At 52.8% G+C, this 14,600-nt stretch overlaps 1 protein-coding gene across 9 annotated transcripts in view; it reads right to left on the minus strand.

Moving 5' to 3' along the window:
- Positions 1–32: 32 nt before the first annotated feature.
- COQ8B (coenzyme Q8B) overlaps positions 33–14,600 on the minus strand; it is a 24,056-nt gene continuing 9,488 nt past the window's right edge. For all 9 annotated transcript variants that reach the window (XM_071209271.1, XM_004458980.5, XM_071209273.1 and 6 more), the window contains 10 exons: positions 11,021–11,143; positions 10,802–10,887; positions 8,783–8,923; positions 8,596–8,677; positions 7,602–7,695; positions 6,033–6,174; positions 5,835–5,942; positions 3,704–3,769; positions 1,277–1,363; positions 33–766 (listed from right to left, as the gene is read on the minus strand). In XM_071209271.1, the coding sequence (XP_071065372.1) occupies positions 443–766; positions 1,277–1,363; positions 3,704–3,769; positions 5,835–5,942; positions 6,033–6,174; positions 7,602–7,695; positions 8,596–8,677; positions 8,783–8,923; positions 10,802–10,887; positions 11,021–11,143 (1,253 nt within the window). In that variant the 3' untranslated portion in view covers positions 33–442. The remainder of the gene's footprint in view (positions 767–1,276; positions 1,364–3,703; positions 3,770–5,834; positions 5,943–6,032; positions 6,175–7,601; positions 7,696–8,595; positions 8,678–8,782; positions 8,924–10,801; positions 10,888–11,020; positions 11,144–14,600) is intronic.

Below are 14,600 nucleotides of genomic sequence, written 5' to 3' on the forward strand. Positions count from 1 at the left end.
CGCTCTCCCCAGGGCTGAGAAAAGAGCTGGGGGAAGGGGAGGGCCGCTTTTATTCGGACTGGGGGTCCAAACTTCCCCACCCCCGACGCCCCCCACCAGACACTGGAATGGGGGGGACAAAGGTGAGGGCGGCACCCACTATGAGGACTCCAGGACTGGGGCTGAGGCAGAGGTGACCAGCTCCCCTTTAGGAGTCTGGATTTCCAGGCTGCTTGCCGGGGCCCTTAAGGCTCCCTCAAATGGAGGCTGAAATAAATTAATTGGTTGCCTGGCTTAGGATCCCTTTGGAGTGGGGAGGGGAGGGATATGGGAGCGTGAAATTCAGAGGGCCAAGCTCGGCAAGACTGGGGAGACCAGGCGAGGCTGCTCAGGCCTGGAGCAGAGGGCGAAGGGCTACGAAACCCTGCGTGGTGGCTCTAGTGAAGGGGCGTGGGCGGTGGCTTCAGGGCCTGAGGTCCCCTCTGGTCAGAGGCACTGGAGTGGGGCTAGGCCGGCGGCTGGCCCAGTAGCGCTGGTAGGTGTCCAGGAAGAGGTCTCGGCAAGAGATGTGGGCACCAAGACGTGCGCAGGCCAGGAACGCCCCCGCCAGCTTGCGGTGCAGAGCGTAGGTCTCCTCAGGCGGGGGCCGCAGCCGGTGCCGGAGCAGTACCGGGATGAGGCTCTGCACGCGGCGGGCAGTGCCCCCTGCGCCGAAGTCGTAGGGGCCCTGGGTGGCGAAGGGTTCCCCCAGGATCATCACTGCCTCAACGTGGGCATCGGAGAAGGCCTGGGGGGAGAGTGTCACAGCAGATGCACCAGCATGGACAGAGGGCCATGGAACCCACAAGAAACAAACAGCCCCAGCCCCAAATCCATCCAGAGCCTCAAGTGTAAACAAGAGGCTCCTCCTGCCAGAGCCCCCAGTAGACAAGCAGCCCCCACGCTCCCTCAGTGCCTCCAAAAGACTGGTCCTCCACTTTATAACAGATAGGCAGCCCCTACTTCCCCCAGAACCCCAGTGCTGACTAGCAGCCCAGGACTCCTAAAATAGACACGAGGTGCCCATTTTCCCAGGGTTCTCCAGGAGTCAAGCAACCCTATTTTTCCCAAGAACCCCCCAGTATAGATAAGTAGCCCCCTAACTTTCCTCAGTGCAGACATACAGCCTCCACTTTCCCTAATAGAGATAAGCAGACCCCATTTTCCCTTACTTCTTCCCCAGAGACCCTCAACAGAGAAGTAGCCCTCTCCCCCACCCCAAAACAGATTGCCTCCTATTCCCTATGTGTCTCCCAACCTTGGTTTCAAAGCCTGTGAGGAACTTGAGGTCCTGGGATTTCTGCAAGACGCGATCTCTGTTCCCATCGGCTGCAGCCTTCACCACCTGGAGATGGGTGTGGGCAGAGGTCAAGGCTGCGCAGGAGTTCAGGGGGTCTGGAGAGGAAGCCCTCTCACCCACGAGGCCCTGTCTGCATCTCCCTCCATACTACCCGAGGCTGGGGAGCTTGTGGGACAGGGGCAGGGGTGCTGCCCACCTGGCTGGGAACATGGAAACTACCACAATGAAAGGGCACAGCGGAAGGCAAATGCTGTTTCTGGGCCCAAACCCTCAGTGGGACAAGGATGTGACTGTGACCTGGAGCTGCCTGCCCCCCTGCCATCTCTCAGCCTTCCTGGCTGATGTCCAACTCCCATGCTGGACTTTGAGCCCTGTGACAGCAGGGATCCCTGGGGTTTAGGCCCAGGGACACAGGGTGCTCAGGAGGCCCTTTGTGAGCCGTGGATGAGCCCCTCAGCCTGCGGGCGCTAAGCACCTCTACAGGCGGTTGGGGAGGCTGCCCTTGAGAGCTGCGGTACAGAGCCAGCCCGCCTGGGGCCGACCCAGCTCTGCCACCTGCTGGCTGAGGCCTGTGGGCGTCGCTGCAGCTGCCAGACCTCGGGCTCACCTGTGAAGGGGGGTGGAGGAACGCTCTTCCTCTTGCGGCTGCTGTGAGGATCAGGGAGGGATGTACTGAGACACCATAAATGGTGAGCTACTATTATTATGAAGAAGTGAGATGAGGGGCCTAACTTACCAGAAGAGAAAGCCGCCAGGGGTGTGGCAAGACCAGCATTCCCAAACCAAACCCTGAACTGCTGGGTTATTGTTTGCTGGGGTGGAGGGAAGGGGGGTGAGGGGAAGGGAGCGCAGACCAAAACTGTGGCAGCTCTATTCTGGCTCCTGCTGGTAGGCTGGGTCGCAGCTCCCTGTGGCCAAGCCTGTCTGGCCATCTGTTGGGCCTCTGGTCCTCAGGGGCCAGTGTGACAGGGCTTTTTAACTGAAAAAGCCTGGGGAGGCAGCAGAAGGGTCTTGCTAAGCAGGCGGGGGTGGGGGTGGGGTGTCCAACCTATTGGAGAGGCCTTGGCTTTGTGCCTCATTCCAGGGCGGGCAGGGAGAGCTCCATAGGGCCCGGGGGTGGGGTGGGTAGCAGAGGGATCAGTCCTGAGCTCCTCCTTCCTGTCCCCATCTCAGGGGTTGCCCCACCATTGCCACCTCTCAGTCCCCAGGCCAGAATCCTGGGCCCTTTCCCGAACACTTCCCCCCCCCTGCTCCCCACCTCCAGCCCATAAGTCTACCAACTGTCCCCTAGATGTCTCCTCCCCACAGTCTCCCTGGGCGAAGGGCCCCCAGTCTTAAAGACAGGCCTTAGTTGGAATGAGCTCTCCAATTCTGACTATCCTCCCTTGCTCAAATTGCTCCTTCCCTGCCCAAGTGTTTCCCTGGCTCTCTAGGGCGAGAGGATCCAGTACAATCTGCAAGCACGGCCTTTAAAACCCGAGGTGATTTGCCCTCCCGGTCAGCACATGAATTTCTCTGTGGTCCTCTTGGGCCTACTGCTCTAAGTGTGCTGTCCTGGCCTCACCTGGAGTGTGTTAGAGTAGAGCCACCCGTGCCCAGCTGTGGACCTACTGCCAGAATCTCTGAATCCCTTCTTGCCTCTTGGCCTCTGCACGTGCTGTCTGCCTGGAATACCTCCTAGCCTCCTCCCTTAGGGCTCAACTCAGATGCCCCCTCCTCCAAGAAGCCTGGATTAGCCCCTTTTCTGGGCTCCCCCAGTCGCCTGGGCTTCCCTCACCCCTGCCCTGACTGCTCTGGGTCATCGCTGTTGGTCCCCCCCATTAGACTGTGAGTGCTGCGAAAGCAGGGATCTAGGTGGGCTTAGTCACTGCCGTGACCAAGGGGTGTCAGAGGATGTCTGAATCAAAGATGAAGTGATCGGAAATGTCCCATCTTGACAAATTAATCAGATGGTATCCTCTGTGACAAAGCCACCCTGGTGGATGGGAGGAACGAGGCAATGTGGGTGCAGCCACACTTCCTGAGGAGCAGAACCACCCCCTGGCGGGAAGAAGGGAGCCAGCCGTGCCTGGGAGGTCTTTGGGTGCAAGGCTGGGCTTGGGTGGGGGTGGGGGGCACTGACGAGATGCCTTCTGTTGACCAGTGATGGTCCTTCCCCCTGGGCTTGCTCCATGACTTACATCATTTAATGTACGTAAAGCACTTAAGGCGGAGCCTGACACAACAGTAAGTGCTTGGTCCTTGCTGGCTACTGACATCACTGTTATTTGTTACTTCTACTCCAGGTACTGTATTTCTCCTTCTCGGCCCTGCTTCAGTCTCTGTTGTGGGCCTTGGCCCTTCAAAGGCTCCGACCGGAAGTGAGGGGCAGGAGAGGGGGCTCACCTCGATGTAATGGTCTGTGAACTCGGTTCCAAATTCCCGGCTTGCTCCGAAGTCCAGCAGGGTCACCTGGGAACAAGGGATGGTGAAAGGGATGCTGGGAGCCCATCAACGCCCTGCCCCACTGTCTGCTGGACGGCAGCCAGGATCCAGCTCTCCCTCCCCACAACCCTGCCTTCTCTTCTGCGAGTCGCCCCCATCCTCCCCCAGCTCACGGGGCTCTTGGTTTCTAGTGTTCTGACCCACCCCAGCACAGCAGCTGGACAGCTCAGGCTGTTGTTTTTTTAATCTTAATTGTTTTTATCATAATATATTCTGGGCATGCAGAAAAGTCCAGACAACAATTAAAATGTAGAGAGAGAAAAGTAAAAAGAACACCCACAAATCCCACTACCCAGCTGAAAATATACAATATTACCAATCCAGGTGGCACCTCCTGTGTCCCGCCTCCCTCATGTCCCCACCTCCTCTCCCAAGGTCCCTACTTCCCTGAAAGCAGGTCTCTCCTTCCGGTGAGTATGTTTATCCATTTTTAAACACATGTGCACATCCACCAACAATACACAGTCGTATTTTGCAGGTGTTAAAACTGTGTGAATGGTATTCACTAGTTGTCCTGCCTGCAACCTGTTCCTTTTGGCCAACATGGTTTTGTGAGGTGTCCCCAGTGCTCTGTGGAGTTGCAGCTCATTCCCTCATCTTCACTGCTGTGAAAGGACCGCAGTGCATGAATGCATCACGGCGCATTTATCCAGTTGATGGGTGCTGTGGCTGTTCCTAGTCTCGACTATTAAAAATACACTCAGTGGACACGTGTTTCCTCAGGATAGTGCAGTTCAAACTGTGGACCACAACTCACAGCGAGGAATACATTTTCTATTGGATGCCAGTACACACACACACACACACACATTCACACACACAGAAGTTAACTAAAAGTGTCCTGAAATGATATGACTCTCTACCAACTCTGACACTCTAATATTTTCTACTCTGGTCCATTAAAAGAAAAAGAGTTGTTGGGACCTCCAGATATTGATGTCAGGACTCACGTTACCTCCCTGAGTTAGAGAAGACACTTGCATGGGTTATGAGCTTAGAAGTGGGTGCAGAGTGGTGTGTGCACTGAGGGAAAGGGAACGGCAGGGGGCTGAGGCTCAGTGGGGCCACACGGCCCTGAGGGTGCTGGGAAGCTGTGGAAGGCTGGGGTTTGAGAAAGGCCCCTATGGGGACAAGATGGGTCCAGACCACTTTGGAGAGCCACTTGGCAACCTTGGTGAAGCTGAGCCTTCCCGTCCAAACTCTCCCCTCCAGGCCTGGTGCCCTGTGCCCTCTGACAGGACATTCCTCCCTGCCCTTTGACTGGCTGCCACCTTGCCTTTCCTTTCTCAGCTTTCATGGCAATTCCTTCAGGAAGTCTTCCTTGATCCCTACCTACCTCAGGCTGGGCCAGGTTATGCCAGGCTCTCCAGCCCCCTCTGCCTCCCCATCCGGGACCCGACCCCTGTGCCTGTGCTTCCTTCCTCACTGACCGCTCTGGCCCATGCTTTCACATCCTAGTCCTAATCACCCTAGGTCGGCATTGTCTCATGCCAGGTCTGTTTCCCCCACTGGACCGGGAACTGTGAGAAGGGAGGAATCAGGAGATCTTGTCATCACTGTCAACAGGCTGAGAGTAGGTGCTTAGGGTTTTCTAAATGAATGACAAGTGTTGTAATGATGGCTCTTTTCCAAATGTTCTGCTCCCCCTTCTATAGTGTCACACTGCTGCAAGAAGCCACTGCCCAGCCAAGGACCCCATTTCCCAGGACCCTCTGCATCTAGACAGGTCAAGTGACTAGTTCTCACCAATGGAACCATAAAGGAAATATGTCACTTCTAGACAGAGCAGTTAGGAAGGGGGTAGTTTTACCTTCTTAACTGATCTTTCCCCTTTCACTAGAAGCAGAGCCTTGTAAGACCCTATGGGATGGCACAAGAGTGAAGGAGCCTGGATCCCTGAATCACCTCATGGAGGAGAGCCACTCCAGCCTGTGCATGGGTAATAAACTGCTATTGTGTTGCACTACTGAAACATCAGGGAGTATCTGTTACAGCAGCTAGCATACCCTGACACATATCACAAGGAACCAACCTGGTGGCTGGAGGCATCGTACAGGAAGTTTGCCCAGTTGGGGTCTGTCTGCATGAATCGGAATTCAAACAGCTCCCGCAGGCACAGCCTCAAGAGCTGGAAGCAAATCTGGGGTGGGGGGAGTAACAGACATAAAGTGAGATGGGTTCCCACCAAGCCATCTCTGGCCCCTCCCTGCTGTCCCCCAGACCTGTGTACCTGGTTCCGGATATCCTGGCTCAGGCCCTGGCACTGGTCCAGGGGGACCCCTCCAGCCAGCTCCATGCCCAGCACCCGTGTCGTGCACAGCTCCTCAATCACAGCTGGCACCCGGAAGAATGCATCATCTGCCAGCAGCTGCCTGGATGGGGGTGGGGGGGACAGTGCTTCATGCTTTAGGCTCCTGTGGCCCAGCTCGAGGCCCAGCTCAAGGTCTAGCTCTCTATGAATAGCCTACACCTTCCTTTCCTTTATTCTGTTTCCTTCTGTCTGTCTCTGGGCAACCTCTGTCTGCCCTGAGTGATGGCCAATACCTGACTGGCCTGACACTCATACATTTCATTCACTCATTCAACAAATATCTCTGTAGCACCTATTCCAGGCTGCCCCTCAACTGGGTGCTACAGGTGACCCAACTGCAACTGCAACTTGGCTACCTGAAACATTTCTAGGGTCTCAGATTGCTCCCAGGGTATGCCCAAAGTACTTGGCTTGATATGCATTACTCCCTTCATCAGTTTATTAAATCACACCCCCCTCCCCCAGTTGTCACTGATATAAAAATCTGTGATTCCACTCATTGGTCACTCCTTAGAGTTATTACTCTGAACACTGGTAAATAACAGGAAAGAATCCATGTCCATGACCTCTCTGAGCCGGACAATGCTGAGGGCAGAGTGGGGGATGAGGCAGCCCTAGGGCCTGTCCCCCCAGAGATCACACTCTAACAGATAGTCCAATTCTATATTGAGAGAAGTATATCGATGTAAGATGTTGGGGACAGAGAGCAAGGCCTCTCATTGTGGACCAGTGGGTGGTAGCTGTAGTAGACTGGGGGGAAGGGGGATCAGGGAGGTGAGCAGGAGCTAAGGGAAGGATGTGTCTTTTATTCTAAGTATTGGGCAATATCGTTCAGGAATTGGGGGGGAATCGCCTCAGATCCCACATTGTTCTATGTAGCTGTACGTTCGTTTTCATTGCTATATAATAGTCCATTGTCGAACATACCACCCTGCTGTGGATCAAGATTTGGGTTGCTTCTGTTTGGGGCTATTATAAAATATGCCACCCTGTGCCTTCTAGAAGTCTGTTGGGGTATACTGGCAGGAGTGTCCCTAGAGTATTTAACTAGAAGAGTAATCATTGGGTTGAAGAGTATGTGAACAGCCAGACTTTGTTGATGATGCCAAACTGTGTTCCAAAGTGCTAATACCAGTTTCCCCTCCTGTGCTCTGAAGTCCTACTCTTTCCAGCTCTTGACACTGTCCAACTTTCTTTGTCTTTGTCAGTCCAGTGGATGCAATGCTGACAGCTGACAGTGAGGAAACTGACAGAGAAAGAAGTGACTTGCCCAAGCTCACAGAGAACACCAGGGGATACATGAAGTCATAAATGATGATGGACAAATCAATGAAAGGAAGGGGAAGAGTCTGCCAGCCCACCCCAGGGCTCCAGCTGCTAGAAGCTGCAGGGACATCCTCTTCCACTCAGCCTGGGAGGGAAGGAAGGAAGCAGGCTGGGATGGGGGTGGGGGTAGCCCCTGAGGGGGCTGCGGGGGGCTCAGCTCACCTGAAGTTCTGGGCACACGCCGCCTCACGACGGTAGTCACACTCCCAGGCCAGCTCCCGCTGCAAGGCCTGCAGGCTCTGCTCAGCAAACAGCCCTGAGGGGTGCCTCCATGTCAATGGAGAGGCCCCGGCCCGACCCCCCCAACCGCCCCCTCCTGCGGGCTCCCACTCATGGGTGTCTCCTCTGCCCATCGTGTGTGCGTCTGTCTGTCTTGGTCTCTTGCTATTCCTGCCCTCCAGGCAAATGCACACCACAGTCTCTGCCAGCGTCTGCGCCTCTCCACGGGCATCACATTTTCCCTGTGTCCCTTGTGTAAGTGCAGGCTCTTCTGAGGCTCTCTCCTGGGGTCTGCTGTGTCCTTCACACGTAGGACACCCAGTCCCCAGGCATCATTTCCTAGTCACACATGCGGCTAGTCTGACTTCTTCATATTCTCTGTCTCACACTGAACCTGCCTCTGAAGCTCACTCCGGGCCGTCTCTCCCTATCCCCGCCCTCCCTCTCACACATGCAAGCACACACGCAGATGCACGCACACGCCTGCAGCTGGTCCATCTTCTTCAGGCGCTCTCTCCCATGCTCTAGCACAAACACGCTGTCCCGCTTACTCCCCCTTTCTGCTCCCGTGGCTCTTTTCCACATCTACTATCCCACTTGCCGCATTACGCACCCTCTGTGCATCTGTTTCTGATTTTCCATCTGGGCCCTGTCGCTGTCAGAATCTCTAAGTTTTTCTTCTTTTTACATACACCCATGCTCTCTGGGCCTCTCCTTGCCTTGACGTCTCTCGCTCACACAGACACACACCCTCACACAGAAGTGGACACCTACAACATGCTCAGGGTCTCTCCCTGCCCTGGCCTGTGTGGCGTCCCTTCTTTTTGCCTCCAGCGTTTGCTCCGATGCCCTGCCCGGGGTGCCTGCTCTCCCCACCCAGCCCCACTTGCTCTCGGGGGCGCCTCTCCCGCAGCAGCTGGGTGGGGAGGGGCCTCACCCTCGGGCAGGGCCATGCTCGCCTTGAGCACCGCCAGCAGGTTCTGGACGTCACTCCGGATGCTCTGGGCCACGCCTGGGTACTTCGCAGCCGCCGGGAGAGAGGAAAGAAGGAGGCAGGGAGGGAGGTAAAGAGTCACTCCCCTGGGATGATGGGACCCACCCCCACCTGTTCCCCCCCACCTCACCTGGATCTTCACAGCCACTTCAGTCCCGTCCCTCAGCACACCCTGGTGCACCTGCCCGATGGAGGCAGCGGCAAAGGGCACCTCCTCCAAGAAGCCCACCTTGGTCTGCCAGTCCTTGCCAAGCTCCTCTTCGAGAACTCTCTGAGGGGAGTGGTCAACCATCACCATCGTGGACGGGGCAGTTTGGCTCCTTCCCTGGGCCATGCGTTTCACTCGGCAACAAGCACGGCACTCACTGCGCACACATGCCACATGCCAGGCCCTGGGCCAAGCTCTCTGCTGCTAACCCCACTTTAAAGGTTAGAAAACTGAGGCCATAGCAGACTGGGCAGCATATCCCAGAAGGTGGCTCCCAAGCCCACGCTCTTCAGGCTGAATAGACCCTTGTGGGGCCTGCTACTATTTAGTTAAGCTTGGAAAGCAGACCTGGCTCAATGGATAGGGCGTCCGCCTACCACATGGGAGGTCCAAGGTTCAAACCCAGGGCCTCCTGACCCATGTGATGAGCTGGCCCATGCTCAGTGCTGATGCACGCAAGGAGTGCCGTGCCATGCAGGGGTGTCCCCTGCATAGGAGAGCCCCACGCACAAGGAGTGTGCCCCGTAAGGAGAGCCGCCCAGTGCAAAAAAAGTGCAGCCTGCCCAGAAATGGCGCCGCACACATGGAGAGCTGACACAGCAAGATGACATAACAAAATGAGACACAGATCCTGGGTGCTGCTAACAAGAATACAAGCAGGCACAAAAGAACACACAGCGAATGGACACAGAGAGCAGACAACTTGGGGGAGGGGAAGGGGAGAGAAATAAATAAAAAATAAATCTTTAAAAAAAAAAGATTGGTAGAATTCCTTTATTCTCCTGCTATAGTGTATTATTAACTCCTAGTTAATGTGATGAAGAGAACTCAAGGTTATGGAGGGCTGCTTCCTGTTTAGAGGGGCCTAGAGAGAGGCAATAATTGCCCAAGGTCACACGGCAAGTGAACAGAAGCCATCAGAAGGCAGGCAAGGGGAAGCAGATGTGGCTCAACAGATAGAGCGTCTGCCTACCATATGGGAGGTCCAAGGGTTTGACACCCAGGGCCTCCTGGCTTGTGTGGTGAGCTGACCCATGTGCAGTGCTGCTACGCACCAGGAATGCCGATCCACACAGGGATGCCCCCACGTAAGGGTGCCCCCCATGCAAGGAGTGGCCCCTGTGAAAGGAGGGCCGCCCCATGTGAAACTGCAGCCTGCCCAGGAGTGGGGCCACACACACGGAGAGCTGACACAGCAAGATGACACAACAAAAAGGGACACCGATCCCCAGTGCCACCTGATGAGAATACAAGCGGACACAGAAGAACACACAGCGAATGGACACAGGGAGCAGACAATGTGGGGGGAGAGAAATAAATAAATCTTAAAAAAAAAAAAGAAGGCAGGCAGCTGGGTTCTGGACTCTATACCCTTATTCAGTTACTAGGTCTGCTCACGTCTAAGGCACTGACTTGGTACCAGGCTCTGTGCCAACCCATTTCCTGGCAAGATCTTCCTTAATTAAAAAAAGCGGTCATAACCCCAATGACCCCAGTGCGTGTCACCCTCGGTGTGTCAGGGGCTGTCCGACGTGCTCTGGGCATCCTGAGTGATGGGAACCCGTGATGCGGGTGCTGCCTTCACGATCCCCGTTTCACAGTGAGGGAGCTGAGGCCGAGCTGAGGGCCCAAGATCACAGAGATGGTGAGGTCAGAGCTGGGGCCGAACCCACGCCACCTGGCCCTCAGCCTCGGGCTTTGCCGCCCTTTGGACAGCCCTGAGAGAGCCCTGAATCTGTGCCAGGCACAGCACTGTGTGCCCTGCACCTTCCCCTCATTTAATCATCAGCACTATGCTGTGGGGTGTGGGCTTTGCTATTTCCCATTTTACAGATGGGGAAACTGAGGCTCAGAGTCGCTCAGCAAGTAGAGCAATGAAGCTAAGAGAGTCGGGGTGATGGAGCCTGACCCCTCGCCAGCACCCCCCCACCGAGCACTCACCGCCATCTGCCAGCGAGGCATGAAGTCGGCGCTCTGGCGGACTCGCTCAAAGATTCGCTGCACCTGGGGGCTAATGAAGCTGCTGTCTTGGGAGATAGCGGGACAAGGGAAGCAGTGAGGGAGGAGGCAGGAGGGGCCTCTCGGTGAACATCTGAGGTCGGGGCTTGGGGGGGCGGGTGGAAGCAGGGTCAGGGGCCAGGGGCGAGGGTCGTGCTGTACCCTGGATGCTGAGCATTTGGCCAATCTTGAGGGCGGCTCCCCGAACAGTACACAAGGTCTGCACAATCCGCTCAGCATTGGCCTCCGACAGGAAAGGGTTGGAGACCGGCTGGGACTGGCCATCTAGGGAGGAGAGAATAACGATTAGTACTACCATCCAAAAAGAAACCATCAGAATACCACTGCACACCTGCTGGAGCGCTAAAAGGAAAGGGACACTACCAAGCATGGGCAGAGACGCAGAGCATCCTGCCCTCCTGTAGCCGGCTGCTGAGTTTGTTAGGGCACAAGTCCTGGGGAAAAGGGTGGGACGTTTCTGCTGAAGATACACATACGGAAACCCAAGGTGACTCCTCTTCTAGGTACATACCCAAGAGAACTGGATCAGTGTGTCCACCAACAGATACTACAAGGGTGTTCACAGCAGCACTCTTCTAACAGTCCCCAACTGGAAACAACTGGAAAGCTCAACAAACCCAGGTAGAAGACTAGAGGACAGAAGGATGCTACAACCATTCACGAGAACGTGCATTTGTCTCACCAACACGATGCTGAGCGAAAGAAGCCAGGCACGCCAGAGAATACACTCTCATTTCATTTATAGAAGGAGCAACAACAAGCAAAACTACTCTAGGGCGTCAGAAGTCAAGTGAATGTTGCCCTTGGTGGGGGACAACTAGAAGGGGGCACCTGGGGGGATTCTGAAGAATTTCCAGAGCCACGATTCTCAAAGTGAGTCCTGGGGGGTCCTCAAGAACCTTCAGGGAGGTCTATGAGATCAAAACTATTTTCATAAAAATATTAAAATGTTACTGGCTTTTTACCTCATGCTCCCATGAGAGTTTCCTGAGGCTTCCTGATGTGTGATGATTTCACTGCTCTGATGGTTGGTGGAGAGTGTACATGTTCTCGTGTTTCCAGTTTTAATCTCAGAGTTAAATATTGATAAATATCACTCATATAAACCAGCTGGTTAGGGTCCTCTATATATAAATATTTTTTTGGTAGGAGGTAGGGATTAAACCCGAGGCCTTGTACATGCAAAGTAGACACAACCAGAGTTACACCTGCTCCCCTCAATTCACACACACACACAAACACACACACACACACACATACATAGATATTTTTTTCTATCTGGTGTGTCATTGTCTTTTTGGTGTGTTGCTTCATCACGTGGGGGCCTGTGCCTCTCCACACAGGTCTGGAATGCCTTTTTTCTTTTTTTTCTTTTTACCAGGAGGTCCAGGGGATCGAACCTGGGGGTCCTCCACATGGTAAACAGCAGCGTAACTGCTTGAGCCATAGCCGCTTCCCTATATATATATATATATTTTGTTTTTCTTTGTGTTCTTTAATATATACATATTTTAAGCATTTTAGTTATTCCCACCTCCCTGCCCCACTGTTGTTTGTGCTCGCTGTCTGCTCTCTGTGTCTGTTTGTTGTGCTTATCTTCTTTTTTTTTTTCAGGAGGCACTGGGAACCAAACTCAGGAACATCCCCTGTGGGAGAGGGGGTACCTAATTGCTTGACCCACCTCTGCTCCCTGCTTGATGTCTCTCATTGTATTTCCTTGTTGTGTCTCTTCATTACATCATCTCATTGCATCATCTTGTTGCGTCAGCTCACTGTGCCAGCCCAATGTGTCAGCTGTTTTTCTTGTCTTCTTTAGGAGGCACCAGCAACTGACCCCGGGACCTCCCATGTAGTAGGCAGGTGCCCAATTGCTTAAGCCATATCTGTTTCCCTCCCTCAATATATTTTTAACTGCATTATTGAAATAAAACTCACATACCATAGAATTCAACCACTTAAAGTTAAAACCCACTTAGTGGGTTTTAGCACATTCAGAGTTGTGCAGTCATGACTACAATTTTTTTTAGGGCGGTAGCAGGAATTGAACCTAGGACCTTGTACATGGGAGGTAGGCACTCAACCACTGGGTTATATCTGCTCCCCACAACCAATTATAGAACATTTACATCACCCCTCCAAAAAAATCTAGTATCCATCAGCAGTCACCCTCCATTCACCCGAAGTCCCCCAGCCCTAGCAACCACTAATCCACCTCTGTCTCCATAGATTTGCCTATTCTGAATGTTTCATATAAATGAAATCATAGAGTACGTGGCCTTGTCTAGTTTCTGTCATTCAATGTAATGTCTTCAAGGTTCACCCATGTTATAGCATGCATCTTTTTTATGGCCAAATAATATTCCATTATATGAATGTGCCACATTTTGTTTATCCATTCATCAATTTCAGGGTGTGTAAGAATCCTGAGACCAAAATGTCTAATGACTGCTCTTCCAGGGTTTCTGCTCTGGGTACAGAGATATATCTGTTTTGTGAGAATGCATCAAGCTATACACTTATGATATGTGCAGGTTTCTGTACACAAATCTTTCTCAATAAAAAACTTATTAAGCTTTTATTTACTTGGCAAAGAATTTATTAAACTCTCTATTGAGTGCTCAACTTTGGCTGAGCAGAATTCTAAGTGTCCTCATGGATTCTTTGGCTGAATCTTCCCAACCACCCTAATACCTTAATTTTCAAGGTAAGGAAGCAAGAGACTCAGAGAAGTGCAGTGCCTGGCCCTGGGTCACACAGCAAGGAAGTGGCAGGGCAGGGTGAAGGTTCAAGTTTGCCTCATTCTAAAACCTAATCCTCCCCCCACCTTCAGCCGTCTCTTTAGGAAAAAAAAAATCCAAACAGACAAAAAAGTTGCCAGCATGTTGCAGGAACACTCTCACACCCTCCAGCTTATTCAACTTCGTAATAGCTTCCTTATCTGCTTTACCTGTGTGTGTGTTTATAGTTACACATTTAGTAGTATTCTTTCTTGCTGACCTACTTGAATGTAGTTGCACTTCACCCCAAAACCTAAAAGTCACAGGACTTTTTTCTGCTACAAACAGGGACATTCCCCTACATCAGGGATTCTTAACAAGGGGTCCATGAGCTTGAAGGGAAATTCAAAAAAACATTATTCTTGTGGGGACATGTTGGTGCAGGTGTGATATAGTTATTAAATAATACACAGTACAGCGTGGACTTAGTAAGGGGTCTGTGGTTTTTACCTGACTGGGAAAAGGGTCAATGGAACAAAAAAGGTTAAGAATCTCTGCCCTACATAATCACAGTACCATTAATACACCTTATCCTAGTTCTCTAACATCACCTACCATCCTGTCCATACTCAAATTTCCCCAGTTGTGCCCCCAAGTCTTTAGAACTCTTTTTTTCCCCAGCAGAGAACCAATCAAGATTCATGCATCCATCTGTCAGTTCACATCTCTTTAGTCTCTTTTTTTTTTATCCCCTCCCACTTGTAGCTTTTTGTTTGTTTGTTTGTTTACTGTGCTTTCTGTGTCCATTTGCTGTATTCTTCTGTGTCTGTATTTTTTAAAATTATTTTTATGTATTTATTCCCCCCTCCCCTTGCAGCTTGCTTGCTGTCTGCTCTCTGTGTCCATTCGCTGCACGTTCTTTTGCATTTTTTTTCTCTTGTCTCATTTTTTGTTGCGTCACCTTGCTGGGTCAGCTCTCCGAGGCACTTGCGGGCCGGGTGGCA

The sequence above is a fragment of the Dasypus novemcinctus genome, chromosome 18 (genome assembly GCF_030445035.2).
Source record: "Dasypus novemcinctus isolate mDasNov1 chromosome 18, mDasNov1.1.hap2, whole genome shotgun sequence".
NCBI lineage: Eukaryota > Metazoa > Chordata > Mammalia > Cingulata > Dasypodidae > Dasypus > Dasypus novemcinctus.